At 49.9% G+C, this 18,159-nt stretch overlaps 2 protein-coding genes across 7 annotated transcripts in view; one reads left to right on the top strand and one right to left on the bottom strand.

The window, feature by feature from the left end:
• Positions 1 to 296: 296 nt before the first annotated feature.
• YDJC (YdjC chitooligosaccharide deacetylase homolog) lies at positions 297 to 2,385 on the top strand. Of its 2 annotated transcripts, XM_025474930.3 has the most exons (5): positions 301 to 539; positions 628 to 787; positions 988 to 1,087; positions 1,207 to 1,384; positions 1,543 to 2,385. In XM_025474930.3, exons 1-5 carry the CDS (start codon positions 376 to 378, stop codon positions 1,916 to 1,918), a joined length of 978 nt encoding a protein of 325 aa, XP_025330715.3. In that variant the 5' UTR covers positions 301 to 375; the 3' UTR covers positions 1,919 to 2,385. The 2 variants fall into 2 exon arrangements, with proteins under 2 accessions (XP_048957857.1, XP_025330715.3); XM_049101900.1 differs by lacking the exon at positions 1,207 to 1,384 and having other exon boundaries at positions 297 to 539.
• A 4,582-nt stretch (positions 2,386 to 6,967) lies between these two features.
• The window catches only part of UBE2L3 (ubiquitin conjugating enzyme E2 L3), a 72,396-nt gene continuing 61,204 nt past the window's right edge, over positions 6,968 to 18,159 (bottom strand). For all 5 annotated transcript variants that reach the window (XM_049101902.1, XM_025474927.3, XM_025474928.3 and 2 more), the window contains 2 exons: positions 15,079 to 15,265; positions 6,968 to 8,402 (listed from right to left, as the gene is read on the bottom strand). In XM_049101902.1, the coding sequence (XP_048957859.1) occupies positions 8,248 to 8,402; positions 15,079 to 15,265 (342 nt within the window). In that variant the 3' untranslated portion in view covers positions 6,968 to 8,247. The remainder of the gene's footprint in view (positions 8,403 to 15,078; positions 15,266 to 18,159) is intronic.

Raw genomic sequence — 18,159 nt, 5'->3', positions numbered from 1 at the left:
AGGGAGAAGCGGACTCCAGGCTGAGCAGGGAGCCCAACCCGGGGCTGGATGCCAGGGCCCTGACACTATGACTTGATCCGAAGGCAGATGCTCAACCAACTGAGCCACCCAGGCGTCCTCGTATTTTTCACATTAAGACCATTTTTTGCAGTTCCTGAAAGTCCCGCGTTAGGATAAAACCGGCCACGGTCGGGTTAGGGCAGCGCCCCGCAGGGTGGGAGGGCGTCGTCGCAGGGCCACCGCGGGGCGGTGGGCGGTGAGAACAAAGGCCGCGAGCAGCCGCGTCGGGGAGCGCGCGGGGCGGAGCCTGGGCTGCGTCTGGGGGCGGGGCCTGGATCCGGTGCTCTGGGGTCCCCAGCCTCGGCGGGAGTGGCCATGGCCCGCCCGCGAGTGCGGCTGGTGGTCACCGCGGACGACTTTGGTTACTGCCCGCGGCGCGATGAGGGCATCGTAGAGGCCTTTCTGGCGGGGGCTGTGACCAGCGTGTCTCTGCTGGTCAACGGCGCAGCGGCAGAGAGCGCGGCGGAGCTGGCCGGCAGGTGAGCGGCGGCACCCTGCGGGGGCGGGCGGGCTTGGGGAGCCGCCGCCGGGCCGCAGCCCAGGCTCCGGCTCGCGCTCCGCCTGCAGGTACCGAATCCCCACCGGCCTCCACGCCAACCTGTCCGAGGGCCGCCCCGTGGGCCCGGCCTGCCACGGCGCCTCGACGCTGCTCAGCCCCGAAGGCTTCTTCCTCGGCAAGATGGGATTTCGAGAGGCAGTGGCGGCCGGAGGCGTCGCCTTGCCCCAGGTGCGGAGATGCGGCTGCCGGAAGGGGCTCGCGATGACCTCCACGGCTCCACCCCGAGGGTCCCGTGAAGCCGTTAGGGGCAGGGGCGTGCGATGGACGCTCTCCTGACTCAGACTGGAGCAGCCACGCGGGGGCACCTGGAGGGAGCCTCCTACGTCGCTGCTCCCTGACTTCCAAGGTGCCTGTTGTCCTCTGTCCAGGTGCGGGAGGAGCTGGAGGCCCAGCTGATTCGCTTCCGGGAGCTCCTGGGCGGGGACCCCACTCACGTGGACGGGCACCAGCACGTGCACGTGCTCCCAGGTTGGTGGGGGTGGACACTGTTCCCTGGCGGGGGCTACGGGTGAGAGGTGGTCCCGGGTCCTAAGCGCCCCCCCCGCCCCCCCACCCCGTGCTGCATCCTGCCTCCTCCCCGCCCGCAGGCGTGTGCCAGGTGTTCGCAGAGGCGCTGCAGGCCAACGGGGTGCGCTTCACGCGGTTGCCGGTGGAGCGCGGGGTGGGCGGCTGCGCGTGGCTCGAAGCCCCCGCGCGTGCCTTCGCCTGTGCGGTGGAGCGCGACGCCCGGGCCGCCGTGGGCCCCTTCTCCCGCTACGGCCTACGGTGAGGCCCCTGTCCCGCCCATATCCCCGTGGGTCCTGCTGGCAGTTCACCTGACAGCTGTGTCAGTTCCTCAGGCCTCCACTGGCGTGGCCCCCCCAACCCCAGCCCTGCCCATCACAGCCCTGCTGGTCCTTGCCGCTGATGACCCATACCCGCAGGTGGACGGATGCCTTCGTGGGCTTGAGCACCTGCGGCCGGCACATGTCTGCTCACCGCGTATCAGGAGCACTAGCGCGGGCCCTGGAAGGCATACCCACCGGCCGTACCCTGACAGCCGAGCTGATGGCCCACCCGGGCTACCCCAGTGTGCCTCCAGCTGGGGGCTGCGGCGAGGGCCCCGATGCCTTTTCCTGCTCTTGGGAGCGGCTGCATGAACTGCGTGTCCTCACCGCGCCCACACTTCGGACCCGACTTGCACAGGAGGGGGTACAGCTCTGCACCCTGCACGACCTAGACTCCAAGAGTCATGGGGAAGGGATCCCTGGAGAAGCCACTCTGGAAACATTCCTGGAGCCCTCCCCACCATGCCCCTGACAAGCATAATGTCCTTTAGTGCAAAGAAAGGGGGCCAGTGTCAAGCCCTGGGACAGCCAGGAACCAGGTGGCAGGGCGGGGGTCCAGTAACATACTCCCTTCGGCAGGCCCCTGTCACCTCTGTGTCTAGGTCCTTGTGGCTCAGAATGGCTGCCAGAGCTTTGGCAACCCATCTTGGCTGCAGGCAGGTTGGCCCTGTGACATCTGAGCCTGGGGCCTGCCAACCATCTTCCTTATTCAGATGTAGTGGAGAGAGACCACTGTATTAAAATATGTCTTGTAGGGATCCCTGGGTGGCACAGCGGTTTGGCGCCTGCCTTTGGCCCAGGGCACGATCCTGGAGACCCGGGATCGAATCCCACGTCGGGCTCCCGGTGCATGGAGCCTGCTTCTCCCTCTGCGTATGTCTCTGCCTCTCTCTCTCTCTCTGTGTGTGACTCTCATAAATAAAAAAAATAAATAAAGTATGTCTTGTAAACTTGGGTGGTTTTTAAACACTGCCCAGAAAATGTTTACAGACACAAGAAAGACCAAAGGCAACTCCTTCAGGGCCCAAACCTGGTTATTATAACAGAATAGATACACAAAACACTCCATGTTCTGGCTTTGTTCATGCTTAAGTTTATTATTTTGGGGGGAGGGGGGTTGGGAGAAGAATGTCTCACCAGGCTACTTTTTGAAAGATAATATAATCTCAAATTTTATTTAAAAAGTCACCTGATTGTTGTTTTTTAAGTCAACTCCATACCCAGAGTGGAGCCTAATGTGGGGCATGAGCTCAGGACCCTGAGATCGAGACCTTAGCTGAAATCAAGAGTTGGAGGCTTAACTGACTGAGCTACCTAGGCACCCCAAAAGCCACCTGTTCTAAACAAGCATCCCTTTGCCATCCTAGGGGCAGATCTGAGGAGGTCCTACAAACCTATTTAAAATTTTCCAGGAGGAACAGTCTTCTGTGGAAATGGGATACAGGACTCTTCACTAGACCTGGTGATGTGGGCATGCCCCGTCACTGGGGCTCAAGTGTCTTGGATCAGGAGGTGCAAGCAGCAGATGGGGAAGGTGGTAGAGAGTTCTTGGGAGCAAGGAGTCTGCCCCACTGTGGAGTGTGGAAGGGCAGATGGAACAATGATCTTTCCTGTCTCATTTAATTTCACATAATCCCCTATGCACAGGGACCAATATCCCCATCTTACAGACCAAGAAGTACGAGTGATAGAGCAGGACTTTGAAGCTACCTGTTCCTTTATTCACCATGCACCGTGTCAGACAAGGAATCAGGTGCCCACGTACAGCTTTCTGAAGGGTAAGGGTGGGATCTTGCTCCTCCTTCCTGCTGCCCCCATCCTACACCTCTACCCCCTTGACTGTGGCTTCACCCCACTCTTTTCTGGCTCCATCTTTCAACCTAACCTTCCCTAGACCGTGATACTTTCAGCAACAGGCCCTTTCCTCCATGGCTGTAAACTGGCATCACTTAGTCCCTCCTAGTGCTTTGCCCTCACCTCCTTGCCTCAGCCCAGTGGGGTCTGGCCACCCTGCTGCAGGCTGCTGGCTTGAGCTGGTAAGGGTGGCCTGAAGGCAGCCTGTTGGCACAGAGGCACCTCCTCTGAGGGGGAGAAGGGGTTCTATTTTGAGAGGAGGAGGCAGCTGGCTGTGTGGCTCTGAGGCTCAGGACAGAGGCGTGGGTGGCTAGGAGAGACCTGGGGTCTACACAGATGCTAGATGAAGCTGTGGAGTGGGCTACTGTTGCTCAGGGAGAGAGGAGTGAGCAGAGATGAGGATCCGATCAGCCCTAGGGATCATAAGCATGTAATAGTGGAGAGAAGAGAGGGGCCATGGCCAGACTGATAGAATAATCTGGAGACCAAGGTCCACCTCACAAGGGGAGGGAAAGCAATAACGCAGAAGGCTGTAGGCAGCACAAGGCCCAGTGCGGGGCTGGTCACTAGCACCCCACTAGGGAGATGGGGGTCTTCCTTATGCCAAACCTGCTGTGCACTGGGTGGCTTAGGCAAGGGGTTTACTGTTCTCCACCCATTCATCAGTCATGTATGGAAGGTCTAATCTGAGCCAGGCCAGGGCTGGGTGCTGGGACAGCCCAGCCTGCAAGGAGCTCACAGTCTGGGACAAACACGGGGACAGCTGGTGTGATCCGCCTGCAGTGGGAGGAAGGGGGAAGGAACACCAGAGTGTGGGGCCAAAGGGGGGTTCCTAACGAAGCTGGGCATGCTCAGAGAATGTTCTCCGGAAGACATGACTTCCTCCTCTGGGTCTCCGTTACAGCCTCTGCCTGCTGTTGGGCAATCCTTTCCACTGTGATCCTCTGAGGCACGTATGGTGCCCCCAGGAGCCCTCCTGCAAGAACATGTTCCAATCACCCAGAAACAGCTGTATAGCAAGTACTGCCTGAGCCAGGCCACCTTCAGCTCTGCTCCTCCTCTGGGTGCTGTCATCGCCCCATGTTGCTTGAGGGAAGCAGGGAGGAGAGGAAGAGCCAGTGCACATGGCAGGAAGAACCAAGACCAGCTCTGACTTTGCCCTGAGACTAGATTAGGTGGCTGCCCGTCACCCCCGCCCTGGGGTGCATGCCTCCCTGGGACATAGAGGTGCTGCCAGCTGAAGAAAGAGAGCGGAGGAGGCGGAGGGGGGAATCCCTGGGTGGCTCAGCGGTTCAGCGCCTGCCTTTGGCCCAGGTAGTGATACTGGGGTCCCAGGGTCGAGTCCCGCATCGGGCTCCCGGAGTGGAGCCTGCTTCTCCCTCTGCCTGTGTCTCTGCCTCTCTCTCTCTATCATGGGGAAATAAAATCTAAAAAAAAAAAAAAAAAAGAGAGAGAGAGAGAGAAGGTGGGGCTGAAAGGCCATCAGTCTGAGAATTGTGCAATGAGGAAGTCCTGGGGCCCTTGCCAGAGAAGTCTCAGGGAGCCAGGGGTTGAAAGAAGCCAGGCTGCAGTGGGTACCAGAGTGACATAGATGTGTATTTTGAGCTAAACAATTTAAGAGGGAGGAAAGCAAGAAAATGTTGGCTCCCGAGTTGAGGAAGTTGAGAGAAGGTCCTGTAGGGTTCTGGATTTGGGAAGGGTCGGGTACTGTGGCTGTGTCTGGGCTCCAAGGAACCAGAACAGTGGAATGTAACAGGCTCTGGAGACAGACTGTGTAAAAGCACAGGCCTGGTATCCTTGGCTATTACTGAACCTGTAAAAATAGGGATAATGGTGTCCATGCAGTTGTCTTGAGGGTCAAAGAGGATGAAGTGTTAGAACACAGCAGAGGACACTGGCCCCTTGCTTCTTGGTGAATCCCCAGAGGGTTCCTCCTGGACACCTGTACACCTGTCTGACAGGGCAGGTCTGGTCTCAGCTGGTATCAAATTCCAAACAGGGAAATGAAAGCCAAGCATCATGGCCGCATGCTGAGTCACTACAACAGGAGGTCACCACTGAGTCAATACTACAACAGAAGGCCATTGGGACTTGGGACTTGGAGGCAGGTTTCTGGCTGGAATAATTCAAGCCAGAAATGGCCCAGCCCTACACTTGGGCACACCCTCCTGAGTTCAGTGACCTTGAACAAGACAGCCACCTTTCTCAGGGCCTCAGTCTGCTCTTTTGGTAAATGTGGATGTTATCACTCTCTTGGGACTGACAAGCAGAGGTGAGGCATATATACAGGGCATCGTCCCCTCCCAACACCCAGGGGGCCCCTCGGCAGGCCTTGATGGTCTTGGTCTCCAGCCTTCTTTGCTTCCCTCCTGGGAAGGCCAAACAGCTCTGGGCACCTCTTTTGGAAAAGCTGACCACAGGGAGAGAGGAGCAAGCAGAAGAGCCAGCGGGGGCCCTGGCCACCCCCACCCCCCACCTACAAGAACATAGGCCCCTGGCTCTGACCACCCCCAGTAAGGAAAACACCCACAAGACCAAACCAGTGTAGGAGAGCATTTTTATTTTAAGGGCAGCAGACTGGGATGGCAGCATCTTAGAAAGCCTAGTCTCCGCCGTGGCTGTGGCGGTGGGGGACGGGGCGGAGGGGGAGGACCCGGCGCACTCCGAGGAACCCGGCGCGTGTGAATTCCTGAGTGGGCTCAGGTCAGCGGTGGCTGCTCAACAGCTCTCCCCTTCTTCGGAGGACCCAGCTGTTTGGTAGTGGAGCAGCCAGGGCTGCCCGCCAGCGTGCTCAAAGCCTGGGCCGGGGACTGCTGGGCTGGAGGGGGCAAAACGCCTAGGCCTGAGGGAGGGACCACCCACTGCCTGGCTCTCCCAGGGCCAGGCCTCGATGGGGCAAACCACGGGGTGCCACGCCAGGGCTGAGAGTCCCTGAGGGGCTGCCGGCTTTGACAAAGGCATCCTCCCTTGATGAGTAGAGAAGTGACAGGGTGACAAGTGGGCAGAACTACGCTGGTAGAGATACGAAGCAATGGGACAGTTTCCAAGAATGGCAATATTTCTGGGTTCAGAGAAGCAATGAGAACAAATGGTGGCTTATTTGGATAGCTTCTGACAGAATTTGGCATTTTATTACAAATCTGCATGTGAGTGAAATAAAGTCCATCATCACCTTTCTGCTGATGAAGAGACAGATCTGGAAACACTGGCCCAGTGCTCTTGCGTTCCTGGGCACACAGGAGTCTCCAGAACCTGCCCCTGGCGTACCTGGGACTAAAGGAGCTGAGTTCATTGACACACCGCAGGGGCCACACACCTGGACAACTAAACAACGTGATGCTGCCTAACCTACCCATCACATCCACCTCTGCACAGGTGAAACCATCTTACAGGTCTGTAAGCCCCGGAAAGATCCCGAGTTAGAGAGCTAAAAACAGAAAGCAAAGTTTCTTTACGTCATCTTCTCCACAGAATCTAGTTTCCCCCCGCCCCCCGAGAACCAAGAAGGACAGCCGCCCAGTGGCAGAAGAGGAGTTGGTGACACACGGCGGCATTTGGACCATCGGCTTCCTCCGGGTGTCAGTGACACGCATTCTCGATTTCAGGGGCAGTCCCACTTGCTTTGAAAAGACATTAACATTCAAATCCTTACAAGTTCATCTGATGATAAATTCTAAGGTCAATTTTTATTTCTACAAAAAAAGGCAGTCAAAACAATATAAAACACATGTAAAGGATATTACTGAGTGAGCTTCAAGTGGAGCTTGACTCTGCAAAGGCTGTGAGTCCAGAGGGAGAGGGAAGGCCGTCTTGCTCCTGGGCTGGCCGGCTGTTCCGAAGGAAGGGGCCAGCAGGGCGCCGGCACCCCCAGACTGCTGCTGGCTACAGCCAAGTCCCGCCAATTCCAACCCCGCAAAGGGCCAAACTGTGCCGAGGGAGGGTCGCGGTGGGGCTGCGCTGCCCTGGGGAGCTGGGAGAGCGAGCTCAGTAACAGGTGAGCGTGGAATTTCACATGGACATCCTGGCTTCAGTGTTGTCTGCAGTGACCAGCACATCTTGTACAGTGGCTGCAGGGAAGAGCATCAACCTTTGGCCTCAGGAGCCTCTCTGGCAAGAAATTCCTCACACAAGTGCACAGCATCCTCTGGTTGGCAGGCCCTCCTCTGGGGTTGGCCCAGACCTGGGTTTCCCAAGCAGGCCAGGCCAGGCTGAAGTTCAATCAGGCACACAGACATCAGGGCTTGCCCATTTAATCAACGTTATTGTGGTTAATACCGGGCAGATTTTTACATAAGAACTGGGCCTCCCTTTTCACGGCTGCTTTTTTTTTTTTTTGGTGGGGGTGGGGGTGGGGGTGGGGTGGTGAGTGGTGGTTTGCTTGTTTTTAATATTTTTTAAAAGGATGTTATAAATTGGAGCCAGGAGAATTTGAACAAACTCCCACACAGGGCAGTGCAACATGGGAGTAGAGAAGCCACCAGAATCGCCAGGAGCATTTTTTCCTCCTTTGCGGAAGAGATAGATAGCCCTGGGTCTGGGAGAAGTGAATAAGTGAAAAACAAACCAAATGCAAGAAAGTGGGAATTGTAAGGGCAGGGGAAGAAAGGTAACTGCAACCTTTTTGTTTGTTTTAACCTTAAGGGCTAAGTGTAAATTGAAGGTTTTGGATCAATTTGGACAAGAAAAGAAACACCATTATTTTAAAGTAGATTGAAGCAGTGATTTTTAAAACAAAGAAAGCAGAACTAGAACATCTTAAATTTTTAATCCTTTCTTTACAGGTTACCTAGACCACTTTTGATTAAGAAAACTGTAGAAAGTTAGTAACTGCCACAAGCAAACGCCAGGCGGCGGCACGTGTCAATTTTCCACAGAGTCCTGCTTTGCGGTCTGAATGCGCTGCTCGGGGTCTCCGCTCACGCTCGCTGGAATCGGTGGTGGCAGAGTTTAGTCCACAGGTCGCTTCTCCCCGTATTTCTTTGTAAACTCTTCAGCGTTCTTACAGAATTTTTTACGGTCCTTAGAGTATTCTTCAGCTAGGTCAGCCCGAAGTGGGTGCTCGGGCTGGGGGTCGTTCACCAGTGCTATGAGGGACTGGATTACTGCCAAGAAAAGGATCAGGCACCTCTGGTTAGAACAGTCTCAGAAAGGGCAACTTTTAACTGCAACTCTGATTTACAGCAATGAGCTTTGAAGATCAAGCGGGTTCCCATTTATCCAAAATTCTAACTACCAGGGCGCAACCCATTTTTCCTCTGTAGTTGGGAGAAAGTGCTAGGCCACAAGCTGCTAACATGACAGTGGGTACCTAACTGTTCAGAGTGACACCTCCATCTCCTCCAGGAATCTTCCTGAACCGATACCCTGGGGAGCCCCCAGTCATTCTCACTCCCCCTTCTCCTGAACTCTGGAGATCTCGGGCATAGCAAGGACATCCTCTCACATACACACACTTGCACACACAGCTGGAGCTTCTCCAGAGTAGGGAGTGGGTGATGTGTCCCATTACTACGATCAGTTCAGGGTAGTTTCCATAGAAGTATACTGAGACAGCATAACAACAAAGGGTGCGTGACAGGTCTGCATGGTGTAAACGCATAATGAGTCCACTACGGAAGGCTCCCAGGAGCTTCTGAACTAGCTGAGAAAGGTTTACTTGACACCCTATCTTAACTGCTAGAAGGTAGATTACCCTCAGCAGTGTTATGCTCTCTTCCAAAAGGAAAAATCACACCAAGAGCTTGGGGTGGGCTCCACAATGCTCTCCCCAAAGCACAGTAGGTCCTAGATGTACTGCAAGGCCCACAAGGGCCACAAGGGAACAGAGGGTGGGTAGGAAGATCAAGTGGGAAGCATGGAAGGTCCAAGAACCCCAGGCCTCCTCACCTCAGAAGCGGGGTACATGCAGCCACACTGCCTTCTCACACACGCTTCTCCTCACCCAGCCCTGATTAGGACTAGCACCCCCAGAATGCTGTGTTCGTTCCCACGGCCACGCTCCTAATAAGGAGGCATTTCTCCTCTGGATTATTGATGCCATGGATTCCTTTGCTGGGGACCATGTTTTCACCCCAGCATTACAAGTTATGGATTAAATGCTAATGCTAGGCACAAAGGCCTAACCAGCCAATAGCTCCACTGAGTGGGAAGAACAGCACCAAGTACTCCTGGCCAGGCATCCAAAGACCACCTGCCCTCACCTCTGCCTATTAATGCTACCAGGTGAAATGGGGCAATTGAGGGTTTCTATGACCAGGTGGGCACAGGAGAAGAGGGGTGGTACATGCAGGGCTGACAGGGTCCAGGTTGAGTAGGGAGGAGGGGCTGGTGGGCAAGAAGGGTGGAGTGAAGAGCAAGCAGGAGGGGAAGGTCTGGAAGCACCTCAATAGGCTAAGGCAGTTTCTAATCCAATCTCCACGCCACCCTCAAGGGCCAGGCATTATTAGGCAGGCATTATTGCCTCCTACCTGTAAATATCTCTAAGAGGAAGCAGGCTTTAGAAGTATAATTTTGTCTATTTAAGATTTATCCCTTTCATATTTGATTCCTGTGTAACTGCAGGAATGATGATAAAGCTATTTTGTTTGTTCCCTATTTCCCCAACTTCTGTCTCTGGTATCCCACTGTTTGCCACATATAGCCTAAGTGATTATTAATATATATCTCTAAATCATCTCATTTTTAAAAATATAAATATTTTTTAAGGAAAAAGTAAATGTTCTTAACTCCAGTGGAAAATCACTTTCAGGGCAGCCTGGGTGGCTCAGCAGTTTAGCGCCACCTTCAGCCCAGGGCGTGATCCTGGAGACCCAGGATGGAGTCCCACATCAGGCTCCCTGCATGGAGCCTGCTTCTCCCTTGGCCTGTGTCTCTGCCTCTCTCTCTCTTTCTGTCACTCATGAATAATAAAAAAAAAATTTAAAAAAAAGGAAAAAAGAGAAACTCACTTTCATTTGCCATAAACAGAAGGTATGCATCAACAAACATTAAATGAGCACCCCTCCTGTTCAGCCAGGGGAAGCACCCATGCTGGGACAAGAACTCTTTCAGAGGGCACCTTTCATGGCTTCTCGCAAAAGCTCCCCCAGCTCCCCAGGCCATGCCCTATTTTAGCAAGCTCCCAGATTCTCCACCCTGTGCTCAGCTGTGAGACTGCTCATATCCCTCTGTTGTTCTTGACTTCAGGTTGGAAACCAGCACCACATGTGACTCAATACATAAACAGATGGCTTCCGGTCTTCTGCCCTGATTAGAAATTGTTCTATAGCAGATCTGCTGCTTCATTAGCATTTCAGGCACCTCAAGGGGCTCTTGCCTGGATGAGTGCTTTGGTGGGGCTGGGGAGGGCACTGAGGAGTTTTCAAGGCTTCCTGCTCAACCTCTGTGATGAGGCTAAACTACGTAGGCTCTCTGCTTTTCACTATGATCATCTTAATACCTAATGTAGCGGTATAAAGCTATTGGTTCATTGTTAAGGCTGGTTTTTCAAAAGATAATAATTTTGCAAGTTTGCTATATCTATTTAATTAGAATTATTTAATTCTTCTCTGAGAATGTGCAATTGCTTATTTGATCAAGTTGAAATATCTTCCAATTTATTTAGTAGTTCTGATGAGGGGATCCCTGGGTGGCGCAGCAGTTTGGCGCCTGCCTTTGGCCCAGGGCGCGATCCTGGAGACCCAGGATCGAATCCCACATCGGGCTCCCGGTGCATGGAGCCTGCTTCTCCCTCTGCCTATGTCTCTGCCTCTCTCTCTTTCTCTCTCTGTGACTATCATAAATAAATAAAAATTAAAAAAAAAAAAAAAAAAAAAAAAAAAAAAAAAAAAGTAGTTCTGATGAGTATTTCATTCTTTCTCTGTTCCTTTGGGTGCATTTCTGGCTCCTCAGCTAAACTAATAAAATCCAGCTGAGCTGAGCTTGCTTTGCTAGTGAGGACACTGGCAACCACGACTGCTTTTCAGACTACAATTGTGGCCCTATCCCAGCATTTTCACATATAAAACAGCACATAGTCTAGCCCTTCCTTAACCCAATGCTCCTCAGAAGTATTTTTATTTTCCCTCCAAAATGTAAGGGTTTAACAACATATCAAATTTTACCTCCTGCTCTCAATAGATACAATCAGAGAAAAAAGGCTATAAAATGTCTTCATTTTTGTTCTTATAAGTTTCTTTGTAATAGGAGGTGTAAATAATACCCAAGATTCACCACCTCTCCCCCTTCCAGGGAGATACAGGAGATCCATTCTCAGAGTAAAACATGATTGGTACTTCCTCCCAGCCCTGAGGGTGTGCAATGCATAAACAGCCTTCCACTGAATGTGCTAGTTTTCTGCTATTTATTAGATTTCTTGAGTCTTCTTTTCTAATTTTATCTACCTGATGTTTTAATATAATAATGTAAGGGGGACTGAAACATTCAATTTAGGAATTATTTTTCTCTTTATTTAGTTTTGTTGCCGTTGTTTGGTACATAAAGAGTCTATATTATGCTGGCTTTGTTACTGACTCTAATCTATAGGGCAAATCTTACTTGACCACCAAACTAAGCCCTTGCTCTGCTGTTAAGACATCTACTAAAACCAGGTACACTGCTGAACAAAACTTTGTTTTCAAGATTTTTTCTGGTGTTGTTATTGCCAACTTCTACTTCCTCTCTGTTTGATAGTTTTGCTTTGTTTCTTGACTTTTCTCCTGCTATTTTTGCTCAATTTTTATTTATTTATTTATTTATTTTTTTAAATATTTTTTTTCAATTTTTATTTATTTATGATAGTCACAGAGAGAGAGAGAGAGAGGCAGAGACACAGGCAGAGGGAGAAGCAGGCTCCATGCACTGGGAGCCCGACGTGGGATTCGATCCCGGGTCTCCAGGATCGCGCCCTGGGCCAAAGGCAGGTGCCAAACCGCTGCGCCACCCAGGGATCCCATTTTGCTCAATTTTTAATGCTTCCCTACTTTCTAATTAAAAATTGAGATATTAAGAAAAGGAAAATTCTCAAAAGTATACAATTAAGTTGTTTCTAGTAGATACAGAAAATTGTGATTCCACCATTTCACTCCAGAACATTTTCGTCATTCCAAAACAACATTCACTCTTGGTCACTTCCTAATCCCCTCATCCCAGCCCTGACAAACACTAATCTGTTTCTCACTCTGTAGATTTGCCTACTCTGGACATTCTGTGTACAGCCGATTTTAGTTCTTTTGCAGTAGTTATGTACTCTAAAGTTGCCATGAATGCTGAATTACATAGAGATACTGAGCCATGAGTGACCTCAGGGACGACCAGCTGCAGAACCAACCACCCAGCAGGGCCCAGCCAACCTACAGGATGAGAAATACCAAATCCTTGTTATTTTAAGACATGAAGTTTTAGGTAGTTTATAATATAGTCATAGATAGCAAAAGCAAGGGCACATAGCAGCAAGTGCCAGGAACATCACCCTTGATGTATGTGAAGACAATCTACAGAATGATTTTCCAGAAAGAAACCCTAACTGTCCCAAAACACAAAATAGCAAATCTGCCTATCACTGCACATAGAAGAGTACCCTGTACCAAAATTTATATCTTAAAAAGTCTGTTAGCAAGTATAAAAAGAATAAAAAGCTCCTAGGGATGTCTAGGTGGCTCAGTAGTTGAGCATTTGCCTTTGGCTCAGGGTGTGATCCCGGAGGTCCGGGATCAAGTCCCACATCGGGCTCCCTGTGTAGAGCCTGCTCCTCCCACTGCCTGTGTCTCTGCCTCTCTCTGTGTATGTCTCTCATGAATAAATAAATAAAATCTTAAAAAAAAAAAAAAAGAGGGGATCCCTGGGTGGCGCAGCGGTTTGGCGCCTGCCTTTGACCCAGGGCGCGATCCTGGAGACCCGGGATCGAATCCCACGTCGGGCTCCCGGTGCATGGAGCCTGCTTCTCCCTCTGCCAGTGTCTCTGCCTCTCTCTCTCTCTCTCTCTGTGACTATCAAAGATAAAAAAAGAAAAAAAAAAAAAGAAAGAAAGAATAAAAAGCTTCTCTGAGGTATCTGACAGGTATCTGATTATCTGATTGGGGGGGAGGGGAGCACAGCATTTTGGCTATGTACCTGGATCTGCCCCTCCTGGGCAGCCAGTCCCTGGTAGAGGAGGCAAAGCACTTTTACTTCCAAGCCTCGATACAATTGGTTCCAGCCCAGTTCTCAGGTAAGGGAGATCTTGGAACGTTGAGGTCTGGGAGTCTGAGGTGTGAGACAGCCAGGCCTGGAAGGACTTCCTCTTCCCCAGGCATGGTGTTTAATATGCATTTGCCAGCAAGGGCTCCAAGGGTTGTGTGAGGGGCTAACAAGGCTTTCATGAACGAATGGAGCTACAGCCTTCCACCACAGAGGTAAGAGTTTGTATAGGAAAAAACCCATGGATGTGTATTTAAGAACATACTTCATCAAGCTTTTTAAAATTAATTAATTAAAGATTATTTATTTATTTATTCATGAGAGACACAGAGAAAGAGAGAGGCAGAGACACAGGCAGAGGGAGAAGCAGGCTCCATGCAGGGAGTATGATGTAGGACTCGATCCCAGGTCTCCAGGATCACGCCCTGGGCTGAAGGCAGGCGTCAAACTGCTGAGCCACCCAAGGATCCCCACTTCATCAAGCTTTTATAAACATCAACTTGTACATGACCGAATGCCACATTCTCTAGAGATCTTTCTCTTCTGACTCAACATTTAAACTCGCTCCTTCCTACCATTCAGCTGTGAAACCTGACAGACATCTTTCATGGTGATTATTTCAAATAAGGGAGGCTCAACTTCCTGTGCAAAAGGTTTTCAACTCCATCTTCTACTCCATCTTCTACCTGGAGAACCTTCTACCTCCTACCTCCATTTTCCACTGAAAAATGACTATATTGGTCACTGAAAAACCTTCTGTGGCCTCAAAAATCCCAGACTCATCTAATCCCTTTAATCTGAAAAGACCATGTAGTGGTTCGGGTAGCTACGCATAAGAAAGCCACCAATAATATGAGATTGGAAATTAAAAAGAAAGTTCTACAGTTAACAAAAATTGGACACAGTTTGTAACAAAATCCAGATACTTCCATGGGACAAGAGGAAGGCCAACCATAATAACAAATCAAGTACCTGTCCCAGAAAAGTAAGCACAAGTATATTCCCACAGAGGTACCTGTACACATGGCCATGCATGGACACATCCAATGACAAAGAATTCCAGGCCTGCTAAAGCCAACTTTGTACTTTCATCAGGGCACCCAGCCTACAACCATGCCCCATCCTTCCATACCACCTGCTCTGAGCCACTGGCATTATGTTGCCTGCCACGTGGATTGGCCTTATATCTTTCTTTTAGTCTGGCAGGACCTCTCCAACCTCCCCAACTTCTTCAAGTCTGAGTTCATGTGTTAACTGCTGTGTAAGGTCACCACTTGCCCTTTCTCACTCAGGGCAGCCCTGCAACCGTTCATGAAAACTTGCAGGGACAGTGCCTGCACCCCCTCACCGCACAGGGAGCCAATGGTGGGCTAGTCTCTCTACATGTGTCCCCACTGGTCTGTGAGCACAGGAGGGCCTCCTCCAGTACCTATGCAGGTCAACGGTTTAACTGAGATGTGCCCTGCCCATGAGGAATGATGGGACCTCAGCAGCACTTTTGCGTACACTGGAGTTTGTCAGGTAAGATTTCTCTGGACTCTGTGAGATATGGCATTAGAATGGACTAAGGAGCCCTTGACCCATGGCAGCGCCACCCGAGAAGACACAAGCAGCATGCCTTACCTTGGTCGGTTTTGGTTGCTGGCTTCCAGTTTTCAGCACTAATTACTGGCAGACAGACCTGCCCCTTTTCATCAATGTTTGGATGATAGATCTTTGTTTTAAATGTGATCTTCGGTGGTTTGAATGGGTACTCTGCTGGAAAGTTGATTTCGATTCTGAAGGCCCCCTTATCATATGGAGGGTTGTCCTGCAGTGAACAAGAAAAGATCAAAATGAACACGCTACAGCTCAAAAACCTGTCACTGAAACAGGACTGCTCTATTTACTTGAAAACTTAATTTATTTCAAGTGGTATACCAATTGAAGCCATGTCACCTTCAGGGCAGCCAACAATTGATCAGTATTTCTACAGTAAGATGTCTACTAAGTTCCAGAAAGATCTGAGATTGGTGTTGTGGTCTCTTTCTCATTGTATCCTTAATAGATTTTGTTTGCATAGTTTTAGGTTTATGGCAACACCAAGAGGGAAGAATAGTATCCCTCACTTTTCAAAAGTTCGAGTGACACCACTTCAGTTTCATGAAAGACCTACATTAGTACCTGTTTTACTAGCCAACAGAAAGAAATCTGAAGAGGGTTTTCGCTTTTACCAAAAAAGGCAAAAAAGTGAAAATAGTACGCAGTGTTTTGCTGCAATCCTTTACAGAGGCACCGCCCAGCGCCATTCCTGGGAATTACACCCAGCATCTCAGCCTCAAGCCACTGGAGCTTGAAACTGTACCTGTGAGCATCTGTGCTTTATCTTGATTCATTTTTTTAAAGATTTTATTCATTTATTCATGAGAGACACACAGGGGAGAGAGAGAGAGAGAGAGGCGCAGAGACAAAGGCAGAGGAAAAGCAGACTCCATGTAGGGAGTCTGATGTGGGACTCGATCCCGGGTCTCCAGGATCACACTGTGGGCTGAAGGCGGCACTAAACCACTGAACTGCCCAAGCTGCCTTTCTTTTTTTTTTTTTTTTTTTTTTTTTTTTTAAGATTTCATTTATTTGACACACAGAGAGAGAGCAAGAGAGCACACAAGCAGGGGGAGCAGCAGAGGAAAAGGGAGAAGCAGGCTCTCCGCTGAGCAGCGAGCCTAACACAAGGCTCAATCCTAGGACCTGGGATCATGACCCAAGCTGAAGGCAGACACTTAACTGACTGAGCCACCCAGGCACCCCTACCTTGATTTATTTTGTGTATCTGTTAGCAAGATGCGTCCTAAAGTATCAGACAAAGGGACGCCTGGGTGGCTCAGCAGTTAAGCACCTGCCTTTGGCTCAGGGTGTGATCCTGGGGTCCTGGATAGAGTCCCACATCGGGCTCCCTGCATGGAGCCTGTTTCTCTTTCTGCCTGTGTTTGTGCCTCTCCTCTGTGTGTCTCTCATGAATAAATAAATAAAATATAAAAAAAAATAAAGTATCAGACAAGCCTAAGAGATACTATTTTTGGGGTCTGGGGACACTAAACATTTTCTCCATATAATTGGTAACTGCTTCTTTGCTTTACACCATTTTAGCTTACAGAAGGCTTCCTGGGAACACTCCCCCTTTTGTTTGTGTGGTTTTTAAGATTTTATTCTTAAGTAATACCCTCACCCAATGTGGGGCTCAAACTCATAATCCTGAGATCAGGAGTCACAGGCTCCACTGAATGACCCAGTCAGTGCCCCAGAATGCTCTACTTTTGGATAGCAGGGGAAAGCTGCTGAGTTCCTGCATGTCCCTTCCTCCACACATAGCCTCCCCCACTATCAACATCCCCCCAGAGTGATATGTTTGTTACAATCTATGAACCTATACTGACACCTCATTATCACTCACAGTCCAGTTACAGTAGGGTTCACTCTTGGTATCATGCATTTTATGGTTTCACTGTATCATACGTTAGAATTAGAATCCTACAGTAGGGATCCCTGGGTGGCGCAGCGGTTTGGTGCCTGCCTTTGGCCCAGGGCGCGATCCTGGAGACCCGGGATCGAATCCCACGTCGGGCTCCTGGTGCATGGAGCCTGCTTCTCCCTCTGCCTGTGTCTCTGCCTCTCTCTCTCTCTGTGACTATCATAAATAAATAAAAAATTAAAAAAAAAAAAAAAAAAAAAAAGAATCCTACAGTATATAAAGCCTTTTCAGATGACTTCTTTCACTTAGTAACATGCATTTAAGGTTCTGCCAAGTTTTTTCATGGCACAATAGCTCGTTTCTTCTTAGCACTGAATATTTCATTGTTTGGATTTAGCACCACTTATTTATCCATTCATCCACTGAAGGACATCTTGGTTTCTTCCAAGTTTGACAACTATGAATAAAGCTACCTTACACATCCGTATGCAGGTTTGTGTGTGGACACACCTTCCCAACTCCTTTGTAAAAATACCAATGAGCATGATTTCTGGATTGTAGGTTAAGGGTATGTTTAGTTTTGTTAAAAAAAAAAAAATCACTAACTGTCTTCCAAAGTGGCTGCACTATTTTTCATTCCCACCACCATCAAATTAAGAGTTCCTCACCAAGAGACATCCTCCCTAGCATTTATTGACAGTGTTTTATCATTTTTTAAAAAGATTTTATTTATTTGAGAGAGAAAAAGAACATGAGCTGTGGGGCGGGGGGCGGGAGGAGAAGCAGAGTCTCCGCTAAGGAGGGAGCCTGACTTGGGCTCAATCACAGGTCTCTGGGACCATGACCTAAGCCAAAGGCAGACACCCAACTGACTGAGTTACCCAGATGCCCCCCTTCGCCCATTTTATAATCAGACTCTTTTATTATTATTGAGTTTTAAGAATTTTTTGTGTATTTTTGGATAACAGCCCTTTATCAGATAGGTACTTTGTAAAAAAGAGTTGGGGTGCCTGGGTGGTACAGTTGGTTAAGTGTCCAACTCTTGGTTTCAGCTCAAGTCATGATCTCAGGGTTGTGAGATCAAGTCCTCTGTCAGGCTCCATGCTTAGCACAGAGTCTGCTGAAGATTCTCTCTCCCTCTCCCTCCCTAAAAATATAATAATAATAAAAACCTTAAATTAAAAAATAAATCTTTAAAAATTAAAAAGAAAAAGAAAATATGAAGAGTGGTGACAGGCCAAACAGGTGGCCAGGGC

The sequence above is a fragment of the Canis lupus genome, chromosome 26 (genome assembly GCF_003254725.2).
Source record: "Canis lupus dingo isolate Sandy chromosome 26, ASM325472v2, whole genome shotgun sequence".
Classification (NCBI taxonomy): domain Eukaryota; kingdom Metazoa; phylum Chordata; class Mammalia; order Carnivora; family Canidae; genus Canis; species Canis lupus.
The sequence above is the reverse complement of the archived record's forward strand: the minus strand, read 5'-3'. Positions and strand labels throughout refer to the sequence as shown.

Bases quoted from the DNA above. Each gene is read 5' to 3' on its own strand.
- YDJC (XM_025474930.3), top strand. From the start codon at position 376: ATGGCCCGCCCGCGAGTGCGGCTGGTGGTCACCGCGGACGACTTTGGT. The intron at 540-627 runs GTGAGCGGCGGC...CTCCGCCTGCAG, and splicing joins GCGGCGGAGCTGGCCGGCAG to GTACCGAATCCCCACCGGCC. The intron at 788-987 runs GTGCGGAGATGC...TCCTCTGTCCAG, and splicing joins GAGGCGTCGCCTTGCCCCAG to GTGCGGGAGGAGCTGGAGGC.